The sequence below is a fragment of the Arvicola amphibius genome, chromosome 11, assembly GCF_903992535.2.
Source record: "Arvicola amphibius chromosome 11, mArvAmp1.2, whole genome shotgun sequence".
NCBI lineage: Eukaryota > Metazoa > Chordata > Mammalia > Rodentia > Cricetidae > Arvicola > Arvicola amphibius.
In genome coordinates, this window is record NC_052057.2 from 45,734,475 (window position 1) to 45,749,839 (window position 15,365).

At 41.7% G+C, this 15,365-nt stretch overlaps 1 protein-coding gene across 1 annotated transcript; it reads left to right on the top strand.

The window, feature by feature from the left end:
• The first annotated feature begins 227 nt into the window (after positions 1 to 227).
• Positions 228 to 12,936, top strand: Eif5a2 (eukaryotic translation initiation factor 5A2). Its single transcript, XM_038347067.1, is given in 9 exon segments — positions 228 to 317; positions 529 to 601; positions 604 to 662; positions 665 to 744; positions 1,236 to 1,299; positions 1,301 to 1,324; positions 1,326 to 1,343; positions 11,143 to 11,274; positions 11,949 to 12,936. Coding segments are annotated over 9 exon segments (600 nt in total). The 3' UTR covers positions 12,009 to 12,936.
• The last annotated feature ends 2,429 nt before the right edge of the window (positions 12,937 to 15,365 follow it).

Genomic DNA, 15,365 nt, shown 5'->3' on the forward strand with positions numbered 1-15,365 from the left:
GGGGTCCGGGCGAGGGGAGGAAGCCGAGATGCATAGAAAGCTTACGGCGGGGGGAGCGCGGGACCGCCGGGCGCAGGGGCCCTTCGCCCCTGGGGCCGAGACCGGGATGCCAGGGCGGCGCCGCTGAGGGGTGCTAGGCGGCCCGAGGGCTAGGTGCTGCCAGCCCGGTGCTCCTGACCCAGCCTTCCCTGGACCTGCGGCCTGGCTGACAAGCCCGGTCAGCGGGGATGGGCTGGAAGGCTGTGGGCACTTATTGCGGTGGGGTGGTGAGGATCGGACCTGCTGGCCCAGGGGCTGGCATCGCCTTCACTCCCCGTGTGAGCTCCTCTGCGGCTTTCCTTCCCCACCTCCTTACAAGGGCTGAAAAAGTTTTAGAGGCCTGAATGACAAAGTATCCACCACTCAGAGTGGGTGCCTATAAATGCAAAATTAATGGGACCCTGAGCTCGGCTTGTTACTTGCCCCCCAGAATGAGACTTGGCCCTACCTGTATGCTGTTATTAAAAAGCAAACAAACTTTTTGCATAGTTCCCTCAGAAAAACACACATCTCCCCAGCCTACCATTGGCAGACGAAATTGACTTCACTACTGGAGATGCAGGGGTTCCAGCACTTACCCTATGCAGTGCTCAGCCCTGCGCACAAACGGTTTCGTGTGCTGTGCTCAAAGGACGACCCATGCAAAATCGTGGAATGTCACTTCAAGACTGGGAAGCATGGTCATGCCAAGGTAAGCCCTTCCAGGTCGTTCTTTGGCTTCAGCGAGATCATTCGTGTTCCATTCTACATCATGAGGCTTCTGTATTTAAAAGAACTGTTTATTCGTCCCTCGGTCTTTGAATGGTCAGCTATTTCTCTGAATGCTCTCCTTAACTGGGTCCTTAGAATGTTAATTAGCTGGCAGCTAAAACTTTCCTGAATCTGGGTGATCTAAAACATCTCATTTACAGTGAAACCAACCTGTTCTTAAAACTCTAAGAGACCTGATCTTCATTTTCTGTGGACTCTTGTAATTGAAGTGCTAAGATCTGTAGGGTGTTGAGTTTTGATGCCATTGATACTATCAGGTGTTTACTGAATCTCAATTATGACCACTGCTACTTTATTTTTTTAAGAAAACTAAGATGACCTTGGAGTGAGGTAAAAGAACCCATTCCGATCCGTTGTTGGGATTGTGCCCCCCATGTAAGTAGCTCTGTACTGACAGATCAACGTGTTCCTGTCCCCTATGTTAGGTTACACCTTGTTGGAATTGATATTTTCACTGGCAAAAAATATGAAGATATTTGTCCTTCCACTCCACAACATGGACGTTCCAAATTTATAAGAGAAATGATTATCAAGTAAGTAGTGATTTCCTTACTAATGTTGGTTCAGATGTCTTAGTAGGAGTTTGACAAGATTTGAGAGTAGCTTTATAGGGTCTTTCCTCACCAGTTAGTAGACCCACTTACTTTACAGACTAGACAAATAGGTGTTCTGTTTTGTTCTTTTTAATATTTATGCTTTTTAAATTTTGAAATAGGGCATCATATATCCTAGGCTGGCCTTGAACTCACTTCCATCCAAGGATGACCTTCAGTTTCTGATCTTCTTGCCTCTACCTTTGAGGGCTGGGAATACAGGTTACACCTGGTTATGCTGTGCTAGGCCCGCATGCTGTACCTCTAACCTCTACTGCATTGTGACAGCGCTGGGGACCAGTGAGATGGCTTAGTTGGTCAAAGTGCTCGCTGTCAAGCCTGGCCCCTGAGCTCAGTTCCAGAAGGACACAATAGATTCCTGTGTCCTCTGACCGCCACACAATGAGCCGTGAAACACATGTGCCACACACATACTTTACTAAATAAACAAATGTAGTATTTAAAATGCAAGTATTCAGACCAAGGGTATCAGAAAGTCTAATATTTGGTAAATTACTATTCTCTCTGCTGTGAAAGATTTTCCAGGTTTAGATAACTCCTTCCTAAGTGTGTTGGTTTTTTTTTTCAGCGAGCAGACCTAAGATTTCCAACACTGGAATTCATATTCCTACTAAACAAGTTTTACATAATTCAAAATCTGGTATCTTTAAGTAGGAAGTAACTTGAAACCCATAAATAATAAGTGCCTTGGCCACTGAGTACAAGGAGAAAATAAAAAACTATGTAAATGACTTATTATACCCACTAACTGTTACCTTTTATTAACATATATTTATATATATTTATAATATATATAATATATCTTACATACATACACGCGCATGTGCACGCACACACATACATATATGATCTTCAAGCTTTTAGTTCCAATTACACTGGAGATAGGTCATGTTTAATGATGGCATTTTGTGGTTTGGTGTGTGATGTTAATCAACCTTCTGGAATGTAGAATCTCTTGATTGATCATAGCTATAGAAGTTTTTGTACCAAATACAGCGTAAAATAAACTTTCCTTCTTAAGTGTAAGCATTATCTTTAACCTTTAAGCTGGTCTCTGTACTGCATATCACGCATTCACTCAGTGACTTCTTTCGACGCTCTCCATATGTATACATATTTTTCTAGTCTTAATTTGGTTTTATATTTCACTATGCCACTTATGAGTGTTTTATGTATCAAGTCTGAACAATTTAAAATATTTTGATAGGTTATATCAAACACCAAAGCAAGCAATGTTTGAGTCAGGCAGATCTAGGTTTGAATCTAGTTCTAGCACTTTCTAGCTAGATGTTTGTGTTTCTCTAACCTCTGCCTTTCAGTCTATGAACCAAGGCTGACTGATGAAAGTATATGCCCACGAGCAGCTGTGTGTGCCAACAAGTATTTTTGTTCTGCGTCACATTTTTCTATATCAAATTCTACCTAATCATTTCATTGTTCTTGATGACTGAACTTAGATGTGGTACGTAGTAGGCACTCAGTAAATGAATATGTGTTTATTCAGTGGTGTATAAGATTGACATGTCAGATTAAGGCTAAGTATGGAATTAATTTTGCCAAGATGGATTTTCTCATCCTGTCTGTGAGTGCTTTGAGCGCTCAGTATCCTCCGTGTTCAGTGGTTTCCCCATGCTCCGCCTGTCGATGCTTCATCAAGCCAACACTAGCAATTCGCATGATTGCTATGGTCAAATTAACGAACATTGAAGCTTAAAACTGAACATAAAAGGACTAATTTGATATGGATTTTATTTGGGTGTTCAGTAAGGTCCAAGCATACCCCTTACCTCGTGCAGAAATTAAGCAGACTTCCTACTAACAATGCCAAACCATATAGTAGCCTAGGACAAAAGGGAAAATTAGTGTACTGTGGCCATGTTCTCCATTACAAAATTTTCATTATCATAAAGCTTTTACGTTCTCATTTTTTATTTTGTTTAAAGTGTTCTGTGGTTGGAGTTGTTGGGCTGCCTTCTCAAGCTTGTACCCAAGAGGCATTGTTTACTTTCCCGTAGTCCCAGCCATAGTATGCTGTCAACATGACAGACTGGGACAGCGAAGGATGGCGTCATCAAGTGGATCTAGATCTCTACTTTGGCACTTATTACTGTAGCGACCTGGTTGGCAAGTTACTCAGTCTCTTGTCTCTCTTTTTCCTCATAAAATGGGATGTGAATAACAAACTTCTTAAGAGACCATTTGAAGGCTTATTGAACACTTAGGACCTTGCCTGGCATAGGTTAGTGAACACTTAGGACCATGCCTGGCATAGGAGGTTAGCGAACATTTAGGACCATGCCTGGCATAGGAGGTTAGTGAACACTTAGGACCATGTCTGGCATAGGAGGTTAGCTAATATTTAGGACCATGTCTGGCATAGGAGGTTAGTGAACACTTAGAATCATGCCTGGCAACTTCTCTGTTATAAAATTGGCATCGAATGTTTATTTCTAGGCATTCAGTTAGGAACTCAGTTCTGTGAACTTTCTAGTGTGTTTACTATGCTCTGGTGGTCTTCACTCCTCTATCCAAGTGCCTTGGTTAAATCCCTGCTTCTGTTATTATCTGGCTACATTCAGTTCCTTTGTATCTGCTGAATTCAGTATTTTGAGTGCCAGCAGGCTGCCAGAATTATGACTTTTAAATTCAATTTGCATTTATATAACCTAGTGTTTGTGTGTGCCATGCCTCCACACTTGTGGAGGTCAGAGGACAATTTTCAGGAGTTGGTTCTCTCCATCGATCACGTGGGTCCTATGGATGTAAGGACTTGTAGTCCTAGGCCATCTCACAGACTCCATATTGAAATTAAAACATTAGTAATAAAGAAAATAGTGATTGCGGGGCTGGAGAGATGGCTCAGAGGTTAGGAGCACTGCCTGCTCTTCCAGAGGTCCTGAGTTCAATTCCCAGCACCACATGGTGGCTCACAACCATCTATAATAAGATCTGGTGTCCTCTTCTGGTCTGGTGGCATAGATGCAGACAGAACACTGTATACACAATAAATAAATAAATCTTTTTTAAAAAGAAATAGGGATGCTATGATTTCCCCGTGCTTTAAAATCTTTTTTTTATTTTAATAAGTTCTATGAATGCCTTGTATTCTTCATTGGAAACATTCTTTCTCAGAGAATGGAAACCACTAAATCAAGAGCCCAGTAGTATTAGGGAGAAGGGACAGACATAGTACTACAGGATCATTAAAGACAATAGTGAAAAGAGCCACATGTTAGGTTGCTAAGTCAGTGAGTTCTCTTACAGGAAAAATAGCATGTATTATATTGTAAATGGTAAAATAGTACTCTAGGCCCACAAAGTTATCACCTAGTGGGTACTATAAATGAGTCTTCAAGATCAGTCCCATAGGCAAGCTGTTCATAGAGGTGGGATTCATGAACCATTGACCTCTTAGGGCAGCATCTCATTGTCTCGTACTTTTGCCTGTAAGTGAGCATTTTATTCAGAAGTGAGACCATCTGAGGCACCGCAGCAGAGAGGAGGTGTACTTTTAGCAGAAGCACTGCAGGCAGAAAAAGCAGTCCATGTGTAGACTGGTTTCTACTGCAAGAAGTGGAGCTTGCTGTTTCTGCAGTGTTTATTAGGTACTAGCGTTCCCCCACTGGGGAAAGATGTCAGATCAGGGACCCTGCTTCAGTCTACATCTGGGGCTCTGTCAGCCTCAGGGAGAGAAGCCTGTGTCATTAGGCCTATTGAGTAAGTACTAAGCAGCAATATACAAGAAGTTGAATGTCTTTCACTAGGAGAACTTTAGAGAGTTTGTGCATGTACCACTACCTCTATCCTCATTAAAATTCTCCTAGCTTGGTCTTCCCGTGTCCTTGACTCTCTAACACAACTCTTGACTCTTTGCCCATAGTCAGTAGAAATCGATAGAGTCTAAGTCTCCTTACCCTACCATTGTCACAGCCCTTTCTGCATGGCTCCTCATACTGTTCATGGTCGCTAGAACTCATTCTAAAATTCTTGTTTTTACAGTCAGCTAGTCAGAAAAAATTCCCCACCAAGCATCGGTATATGTTCATGAGGGAGAAGTGGTTCAGTGTGAGAGAGAGTGCTTTCTGAATCTGAGCCACTTCTCGAGCTCTTGGTACTTTAGGGCCCTCCCACATTATTGTTCCACGCTCCTTCACTCGATGATGCCCTGTCACTGTGCATACCCCGGGATGCCTTGCTGGGTCAGAGCAAACCCCAGTGGATGATCATCTTACTTACTTGCATCTTACCATAATATGTTTAAGAATTCACTCTACCCAGGACCAGCAGCTTCTGGGAGTAACTGAAGAGTGCAAGGGAGAGAAGGCTGGAGTGAAAGAAAGTAAGTTCAACTTGCATAGTGACAGCTGCTTGTTTTGAAATAGAATGTGAAGCCAATCCAGTCAACTGGGACTAAGAAAGCATTCGTAGTAGTGACAATCTCCCCTGCCATCTGTTGGTATATTAGTAGTAATACAAACACAGGCAAAACACAAAACCACCCTTCCCATAATCTGCCTTTCTACACTCTTTCTCATTCTGGGCGCATCATTGGCCGGATCAGTAGTCACCTTCCGATTAGCTCATCCTTTCTTCAGCCCACTGTGCCTCCCTCCAGCATTCAGTAGTTTCCGTGCTCTCTCTTTCTGCTGTACATTGTTTCTTTAGTTTATATATTCTCACGTGTGTGCACTCCTGCCATGGTGGTAGTGGCTCTCTTCTTCCATCATGTGCATTCCAGACTCACATCATCAGGCTTCTGCAGCAACGCTTTCCTGCTGAGCTGTCTCACTGCCATATTTGACTTTTTATTGTGGAATTTCTAGTGCCATAGCCCACATATACATCGCCTGGGTTTGATACTCATCAATATATGACAGTCCTGCTCTATCTGTTACCCTGTCCTTTTGAAAAATGTTTTATTTATTCTTTGTATTCATACATGAATGCAATACAGTTAGATAATATATAGATGTCCTCCTCTACCTAACACCTGGCCTGCCCCTCCCACTACTCTTCCCAACTTCACATCTTCTCTCCTCTTTATAATATAGCCCAGTCGGTTTCAATAAGTGCTGTCCATATGCACATGGTATAGGAGTGTGGGAAACCAACTAGGGGGCTGCTGTGCTAAACTCACAGATCTATATGCCTCTGCCTTTTAGAGTGCTAGGATTAAGGGGTTAAGGGTATGCACCACCACACCCAGCAGAATCTTGCTTTTTCTGTAACGTTATTAGACATATATATGAAGCATTAATCTAATAATCTTAATCAGTAAAAACCAGGAGTCAGAACCTGGAGCAGCTGCCAGTTGCTTCCTACTCTCTCATCCTGCATCCAAAAAGGCTGAGATCCTCTCTACACCCCACTGTATCACTTTCTGTCTCTGCCTCCCGAGGGCTGGGATAAAGGCGTGAGCCAGGAGTGCTGGTATTAAAGTGTATCAACCACCACTTTCTGGCTCTGTGGTTTAACTAGTGGGTAGTGCCACCCTCTGATCTCCAGCAAGCTTTATTTGTCAGTACACAAATAAAATATCACACAACATATATATATATATATATTGATTATATATATATTTGATTATATATATTTAAATTAATGGAATGATACATATATATACATATATAAAATCATTCCATTAATTTAAAGGAAAAAATGTAATGATCCAGTATTCTACTATTTTCTTTGAAAACCAGGCTACTCTATGGAAATTCTTAATCACTTGTTTTGCTTTTATCTTGAGGACTAAGGCATACATCTCCAGAGTACATTCTCATGCATTTGTGTATAAGTACACAAGGAAGCCAGTATAAATACATAAATACTTCACTCTGCCTTTCAGTATCAGGGATTTTAATATTTAGAGAGAGCATTTCTGTGTGTGGTGTGTGTGTGTATGTACATGGAACATACATATGTATGCATATGTATACACGAGTCACAGACACACACACTACCATGATGGAATGTCGGGGTCAGGAAAACTTGAGGGATTTGTTTCTCCTTCACTGCATAGTACTCAAATTACCAGGCTTGCCAACAGGTTTCTCCACCACTGAGCCATCTCACTCCCTCCCATTATTAGTTTTGAAATGTCCTCTTCTGGATGCACTGAAGATAACCAGTAAACGGACTTTACTGTGAACTCAGGCAACAACATATTTGATTTCTGTGTGTTATCTTTCTCTTGCCACATTAATTTACAAGTTGTTTTGTTACAGTCAAAGCAAGCTTAGTCACGCTAATTCCTGGCTCCCTTTGGGACTGTGCCTAACTCATGGCCTTGATGGTTCCTCATACTCTAATGAGCACATGGTCCAGGTTCATCGTATCCACCTCCCACTCTGACCTGAAGTCACCTGTTTTCCCAAGTAGCCCTTGATTATTTAGTAAGACCCTCTCGGTAAGAGAAGATGCCACATTCAGGTGCCAGTACATCCCACGTGCTGCTCAGAAGTCGGAACACCAACTGCATGTATTGCATGTGTGCTGCTCAAGGAGTCGGGACACCAACTGCATGTATTGCATGTGTGCTGCTCGAGTCGGGACACCAACTGCATGTATTGCATGTGTGCTGTTCAGGAGTCAGGATACCAACTGCATGTATTAACATGTGGGCTCATCCTAAACCTTTGGGGAAAGGTGGAATTTTGCACCAAAAATATACTTAAGATTTAGCAGTAACACCATTGGCTGCTTCCTTCTTTTTTGAGAGAAAGCTATATTTAGACTATAAAGATCTTACAGAAGCCACTCTAGTAACCAGGTGGTCAGGTCTCGTGCGGCACCATTAGTGTGCTAGGTACATTGCTCCTGGCCATGATTGGTACTCCAAGGCACATCATTTTAGATAATGTACAGAGTAACAAGGCAGACCCAGACTGTGTGACAGTCTATTAATGAAGTCAGTGTCATGTCTTGAAAGACAGGATATTACAGCTGCTCCACGTTTCAAAAGAAACAAAACCCACACAACAGCAGAAAACTGCAGGGTGTTACTCAGGCACATTTGGGACAACTGGCACATTTGAAGATGGGTCATCGATTAGTTGAAAAACTTACATAAGAGTGTGTCCTTTGGGGGCAAACACATTGAAGAATTTATATCTGAAAAGGCATGATCTGTGAGACTTAGGTTTCAATGATTCAGCAAAGGAAGAATATATAGCAATGTATTGTGTACACTGTATGTCTGTGTACACATATATAAAGGTGTATACATAGATAATTAAGTGCTAACAAGGGATGATTCCACTTAAAAGATGTGTTCTTTTTAATTAATGTTTCTCAGTGTTCACATTTATTTGGGCTTCATTTCCTTTATATGCTTATATTTACACTTAGACATTTTTGTCTTGAAATACTTCATGTATTTCACCTTAGTTCATTTAATGAATTCTGAATCTTAAAAAAAATAGCGTATGTAAATGGTTATTATCTGCCTCCTGTTTTCAGTCACTGGTAGCAATAGGAGCCTGTCGTCCTGAAGTATGGATTCCACCTCAGGAACTGCTAAAGGCAGCAAGTTCTGCCTTACACAAGCACCTGCTCTCAGACATTTGTACACTGTGCGTGTTTGTCACACCCTCAGATCTTTACACACTGTGTGAACCTCACACCTGCAGATATTTACACACTGTGTGAACCTCACACCCTCAGATATTTACACACTGGGTGTGAACCTCACACCCTCAGAGATTTACACACTGGGTGTGAGCCTCACACCTTCAGGCATTTGTATACTTTGCGTGTACCTGTCACTCCTTGATCTTCACTGTTCCCAGCTAGTTCTGAGACATTTCGGTGACAAAAAGTTCTTTGTTGCAGAATATTTGTACACTGTGTAAAGATGCATTGCTGTGGTTGGTGTAATAAGAAGCTGAATGGCCGATAGCTAGACAGGAGGTATAGGTGGGACTTCCAGGGAGAGAGTGAACTCTGAGAAGAAGAGAGGCAGGCAGACACCAGGAAGACATGAAACAGGTCGGAGATACTGTACAGAGGAGAGGTAGTCCAGGCACATGGTAAAAGGTTGGTTAATAGAAGCAGGTTTGTTTTAGATATAAGAGCTAGTTGAGGAAAAGCCTAAGCTGAGGCCAAGGTCATATTAATACTAAGTGTCTGTGTGGTTGTTTGTGGTCTGGTGGTCCTGACGAGAAAGTACTGTTGCAGTTTCTGGTATTCACAGTGTAGAATCAAGGCTTGAGTCTCCTGTGCAAAGTGGTGATCCTGCAGCATTTGGATACTCCTTTTATTTATTATGTCGGCTTATACATCGTAGCTCTGGTTACAGATGTCAGGGCTCATGTCCCACCGTGTGTGCATGTGTTTGCAGCTTTTGCACTGTCTTGGAACTGTAGTTACACTGCTAGTGCGGCCTCGCTGTTTTCCTCATTCCCATAAATAAAGAGGTATATCGAGGGAGGGGCTGGAGACCCAGCTCAGCAGTTAGGACAGATGCTGCTGCTCTGCAGGACCTGAGTTCAGTTCCCACTCTCACAACTGCCTGCAGTTCCGTCTCCGGGGAATCCTGGCAGCTCTGGCCTCTTTAAGCTCCTGCACAGATACAGACACAGATGCAAACATGCACAACTACACACAATTAAAAGATAAATCTTTTTTAAAGAAGTATTATCAACGTGTAGGTTTCTTTACAGGTTAGGTCATGGCTAGGTTTGTTCCATTAATGCCATAAGATAATATTAGGAGTCTGTTGCCATCCCTCCCTGAGGGTCTACAGACAGTGAAGGAAGACACTCCTCCTGCAGTCATGCAGTGCTTGTAAGCAGCAGAGGCTCCTGTGAACAACCCTCACCCACACTTCCAGAAGCAACCCTGGTGAAACTTACCAGCTCACCAAGAAATAGGAAGACATGAAAATAGAAGAGGGGCTAGTTGAGATCAGCTGCAGTCGGGGGGGGGGGTCAAGAGATGGTAACTGGGGGAGAATAAGATCAAAATACAATACATATAGATGTAAAGATAGATAGCCAGATAGAATATATTGGATGATATATATATGTACATATATATGCATTTGTATATAGACATATATATGTATGTAAATGTTTTTTAAAAAATCTGTTAACAGTGGTCTGAGAACCAAAAATTTCCACATTAACTTTGGTTATAATTAAATTGTAAAATACATCATTTTAATAGTGAAAAACTAAACATAACTTTGATGTCCACTAACAGGAAAGTTTTGCTTACAATATGTTCACGTACAAGTGTGATTATTAGAGGAAAATTATTCTATATTTTCTGATTTGGAAAGTTTCTAAAGCATATTATTTTAAAAACTTACATTTTCTTTCAGAACAGCTCTGTCCATATTGTGGCTGAAGATATGAATCCCTTGGCAGTGCAGAAGGCGTGGGCTAGTACATGGGGAGGGGTCACACACTCTTCTGGGTTTATAACGCCTGTATTTTTCCTATTTTTTTCTTTTCTTTTCTTTATTTTATTTTCTTTTTGAAGCAGGGTCTCACTATTTAGTTCTGGCTGGCCTGGAGCTTGCAATGGAGACCAGGCTAGCCTCTGCCTCCCAAGTAGGACTGAGGGCATAAGTCATGCTAGCGTCTTTAAACGCCACACATCCGATGGTGTACTGCTGTGTTCTCGTCCAACCCAGTGACTGCTAGAGTTACCTGTGCAAACGTTGCACCAAAGAGGATTCCGTCTAATCAGCTGCACCTGTAATTTCTTCTAACAGCTCATCTGCATTCAGGATGGTTACCTTTCCCTGCTGACAGAAACCGGTGAAGTCCGTGAGGATCTTAAGCTGCCAGAAGGTGAATTGGGCAAAGAAATAGAAGGAAAATACAATGCAGGTGAAGATGTGCAGGTAAGACTGATGGCAGACTCTCAAAACCACACTCTAAAACTGGCCCTAACAGGTTAGCATAAGACTGTATGTGGATACTTCAGCCTCCTCTGCTGCTTGCAGGGGGTCATTATCTGTGCATCTTGCTGTATGTTTTCTTCACCTTTAATAAAAGTATTTTTCATCTGTTTACATACATACAACAGTAATATATAAAATAGATTTCAACCCTGTGAACTATAACTTTAAAATACTGCTGAAATGTTTAAATGATCACCATACGGTAATTTCTGTGGCACCCTTAAAGATCTATTTACTACCAAAGGAAGCATCAAGTGTGGGAGGTGGGTTTTATCTGTCTTATTTCTTCTGGCTTGACATGGAACTCCATACTTATTTTAGATCTGCCTATGAAGGGAGTACAGAGGGGAAAGATGGACTTTGTTATAATTCAGAAGTATAACATAGAGTAACTGTTGATGGAGTGTTTCCGTTTTCCTGGGAAGTTGTCCTGAGCTACCATCTGAGAAATTAGAATCCTGAAAACTGTCCAGAAGACAGGCTAGCTGCTTTGGATTACCCATTTACAAAAAACATAAAAGTTGTTGACATGTATGCAGTATTTAGTGAATACAATACATCTTCTCTTTGCATTACCTTCTGAGTAACTCCTTGCTCGCCCTTTGCCCTTCTAGGTATCTGTCATGTGTGCCATGAGTGAAGAATACGCTGTGGCCATAAAGCCCTGCAAATAGACAGGACCTTCCATACAAGCGGGGCCGTCGGGTCTGGATCTAGTTGTCCCAAAGCTATAGCCTTCATAAGCAACCTCATGTTTTATTTTTGTTATGTTTCTATCATTTTGAAATTGTGCTGGCTTAGTTTTGCAGGCAGTTAGTAACTTTGAAAGAATATATCAAGGTGTATAATTTTATAAAGTGTCTTTCCTATAACATTCCTGTGGTTTGTAGTGTGTGACCATGAGAAACAGATACAGTAGCTTCAGTACATGTCACTCGTCTGACAAATCACTCCTGAAGTTAAGTGGTTGCCAAACCAGGGTTTTAAATCAACAATGTAGCATCTAGTGGAATGGAAATTTTACGCATTTAAGTTGAATTGTTCTTTGCTGATTTCAGACTTCATATCTAGAATTTACTGATTATAAAATGGAATTAACAAAGCTCCAGCCCTGTGTGGCTGACACACTTCCTGAAACTAAACTCATCAAAAAATTGTGTTCTCTTGGTGGCCAGGTGTCCCATGTAGTGCCTGCATCATGGCTTCCTTTGCCAGATTGGTGACAGACCTATGCCGTAGTTTAGTCTGTTGTGGTAATAGGAACTAGAACTGCCGAGAAAATCTGAGCAAGTCAAACAGTGCTGAGGAAGACCCGGGACAGCGGCCAAGAAGGGAGCGAGACTGTGGGCTTTATTTAAGACCTTTGTGATCAGCATATGAAATAGAGTGAACTCTAGTTGTATTTTTGCTTTTGGCTGTGTCCCCAGCCTGTGCCCAAGAAGGACTGGCCTTACAGGGACTCTGCACGACCTCCAGCCGTTATTTGTGAGTGTTCATGATGTTGGTAAGCCAGCCCTTCCCTCGAGTTTTAAAGTAGATTTATTTTTGACATTAGTCTAAAATTAGGAATTAAGTTGTTTTTGAATTCTTGACTTGTAAATGTATGTGCACTTTTCTAAAGTGGAATAGAAGTAAACCATGGAAGAATTATTAAGTGTCTGTATGTGTACATATATATATATATATATATATATATATATAGTACTCTTATGACTTCTGTTACAGATATAAAATCTAACTAGGAAAAGATTCTGTGAAGTGGATTCTATTAATATGTTGTATGCGTGCCCTTCCATTTCTGTGTAGACTTTTGGATTGTGTGCAGATTATGTCCGGAATCATAGACATAGTTCTGAGTTTTTGAAGAATTCTGACATAATCACAATCATCGTATTAAAGTGCAGCCTGGAACAAACTCCTGTAACGCCCTGGCTCTCGGGTCTCCTTCACCATGCCCAGCCCCTAGAGTGCTGTGCTCCCATCTAGGGCAGAGAGATGCGACTGTGCAGCTGATCCAGTCAGCAGTTTAAATTGCCGTGGAAATGCGAGAGCCCACGATTTTAGTTGCTTAATTTGTGTGCAGTTTTAAATTGTGTCTTGACTTCCACAAACCAATCCAGAGAAGAAAGATACTTTAAGGGAAAGTGTCGGGAAGAGATTTGTTAAAGCACAAGAAATACTGAAGTTGTAGCCCAGTGGACTTTAGTGTGACCTTTTAGTTTTGTCCATGCAAAGCACAATTAGCAATTCGACTGGATTCTCTACAAGTATCTCCTTTAGATTTCGCTGTTCTCGTATGATACCTTAGTTGAACTGATTGATGTGTTATCCATAGGAATTCCAAAAACTTATCTCTGCTGTTTCCTGGTCATATCTAGCCAATTAAGAACCACATTGGTGTTTTGATTTCATATTACTTCAGACTAGCATGCCCTTGTTCTTGTTACTTGTCAAACCTCACAGGACTCTCTGTGTTTCCTTTGCAGTGGAAGGGTGAAGAGCGATATATCTCTAACTCCATACCTTGAATGACAAAACCTACTTAAGCCTAAGTCTGTCTCTCTGTCTGTCTGTCTGTCTCTCTCTCTCTCTCTCTCTCTCTCTCTCTTCTCTCTCTCTCTCTCTCTCTGTCTGTCTCTCTGTCTCTCTCTCTCTCTCTCTCTCTCTCTCTCTCTCTCTCTCTATCTCTCTCTCTCTCTCTCTCTCATTTTCTGGGTTTGCTTTATTTCTCAACACCCACGTGAAACAGCAAACATTTTACAGAGCCATGTGTAACTTATCCCTGTTAGAAATACAATTCAGTATATCTGGATATAGACCAGTATTTCTCATGTTAAAGACCATACCATATGGAGTTATGCTTTTTTTTAATTTTTTAAAGGCACATCGGGTTCTGCAACCAGCACCCACATTCTGTATTACAATTGTGTGGCCTAATCACCTATTGTGGATTGTTAATTTCACATCCTTCAGGAACTTCTTTTTTTCCTATAAATTTCCTTCGTCCATCACTATAAGTTCATTTTGCATGTTGGAGACCTCAAGATTTAACATTAAATTCCTATTTGTGTTGTACTGAGGGCATTCTTTCATTAAGTTCATTTGTACCCAAACTTTGGCTGCTACAAGAAAGGACTTAAGAGATCCTGACAGCAAGCAGGGGTTAAACCGCAGTTTCCCAATCCTAGCCTCTGAATGTGGCAGTTTGAGTTTTTTTTAAAGCATCACACAGAATATGCAGGCCAGCGTCCTTTAAGTGTTCTCAAGGTCTAGGCTCCACAGGTTTGGATTATTTATGAGAACAGAAGCCAGATCCAGACAACTCTCACTCGTGAGAGCACAGCCCGTCAACTCCAGCTCTTGAAGAGTGCTGGGCGGCTGCTGAAGGAGTGACACAGATACTTTATCCCACTGGACTCAGACCGAGCAGTGGAGAGCAGCTCACTACACGCGGCTCTGGAGAGTGCTCCATGGCTGTTGCAGGGCATCGCTGAGAAGTTCTGTCCCTCAAAGACTGATGATGGAACAGACTACAGAACTGTAACGAAGAAAAGTTTGGTATTATATGGGGTAAGAACTCTTTGCTTGGAGAATCTGCAACTTCATATCAGGGAATTTCTCCAAAAGCTGTTGGAGAATATGTTTGATAAGGATATCAACACTTACAAGATGTGACAAACAGTCATCCTTTATGGAGATGCTGGAGTTGGGAAGACAACGTTGTTGAGAAGACAATGTTAGAATGGGCAGATGGGGATCTCTTCAAGAAGTTTGCCTATGTTTTTTATCTCAGTGGGAGAGAAATTAGTCAAGCAAAGGAGAAAAGCTTTACAAACTAATATCCAAGAACTAAAGTCCCCATTGACCAGATCCTGTCCGAGTCCAGAAATCTCCTTTTTGTGATGGATGGTTTTGATGAGCTGGACTTCTCATTTGAAGAGCCAGCATTTGCACTATGTAATGACTGGACCCAGGAGCACCCAATGTCCTTTCTTCTTAGCAGTTGGCTGAGGAAAGTGATGCTTCCTGAG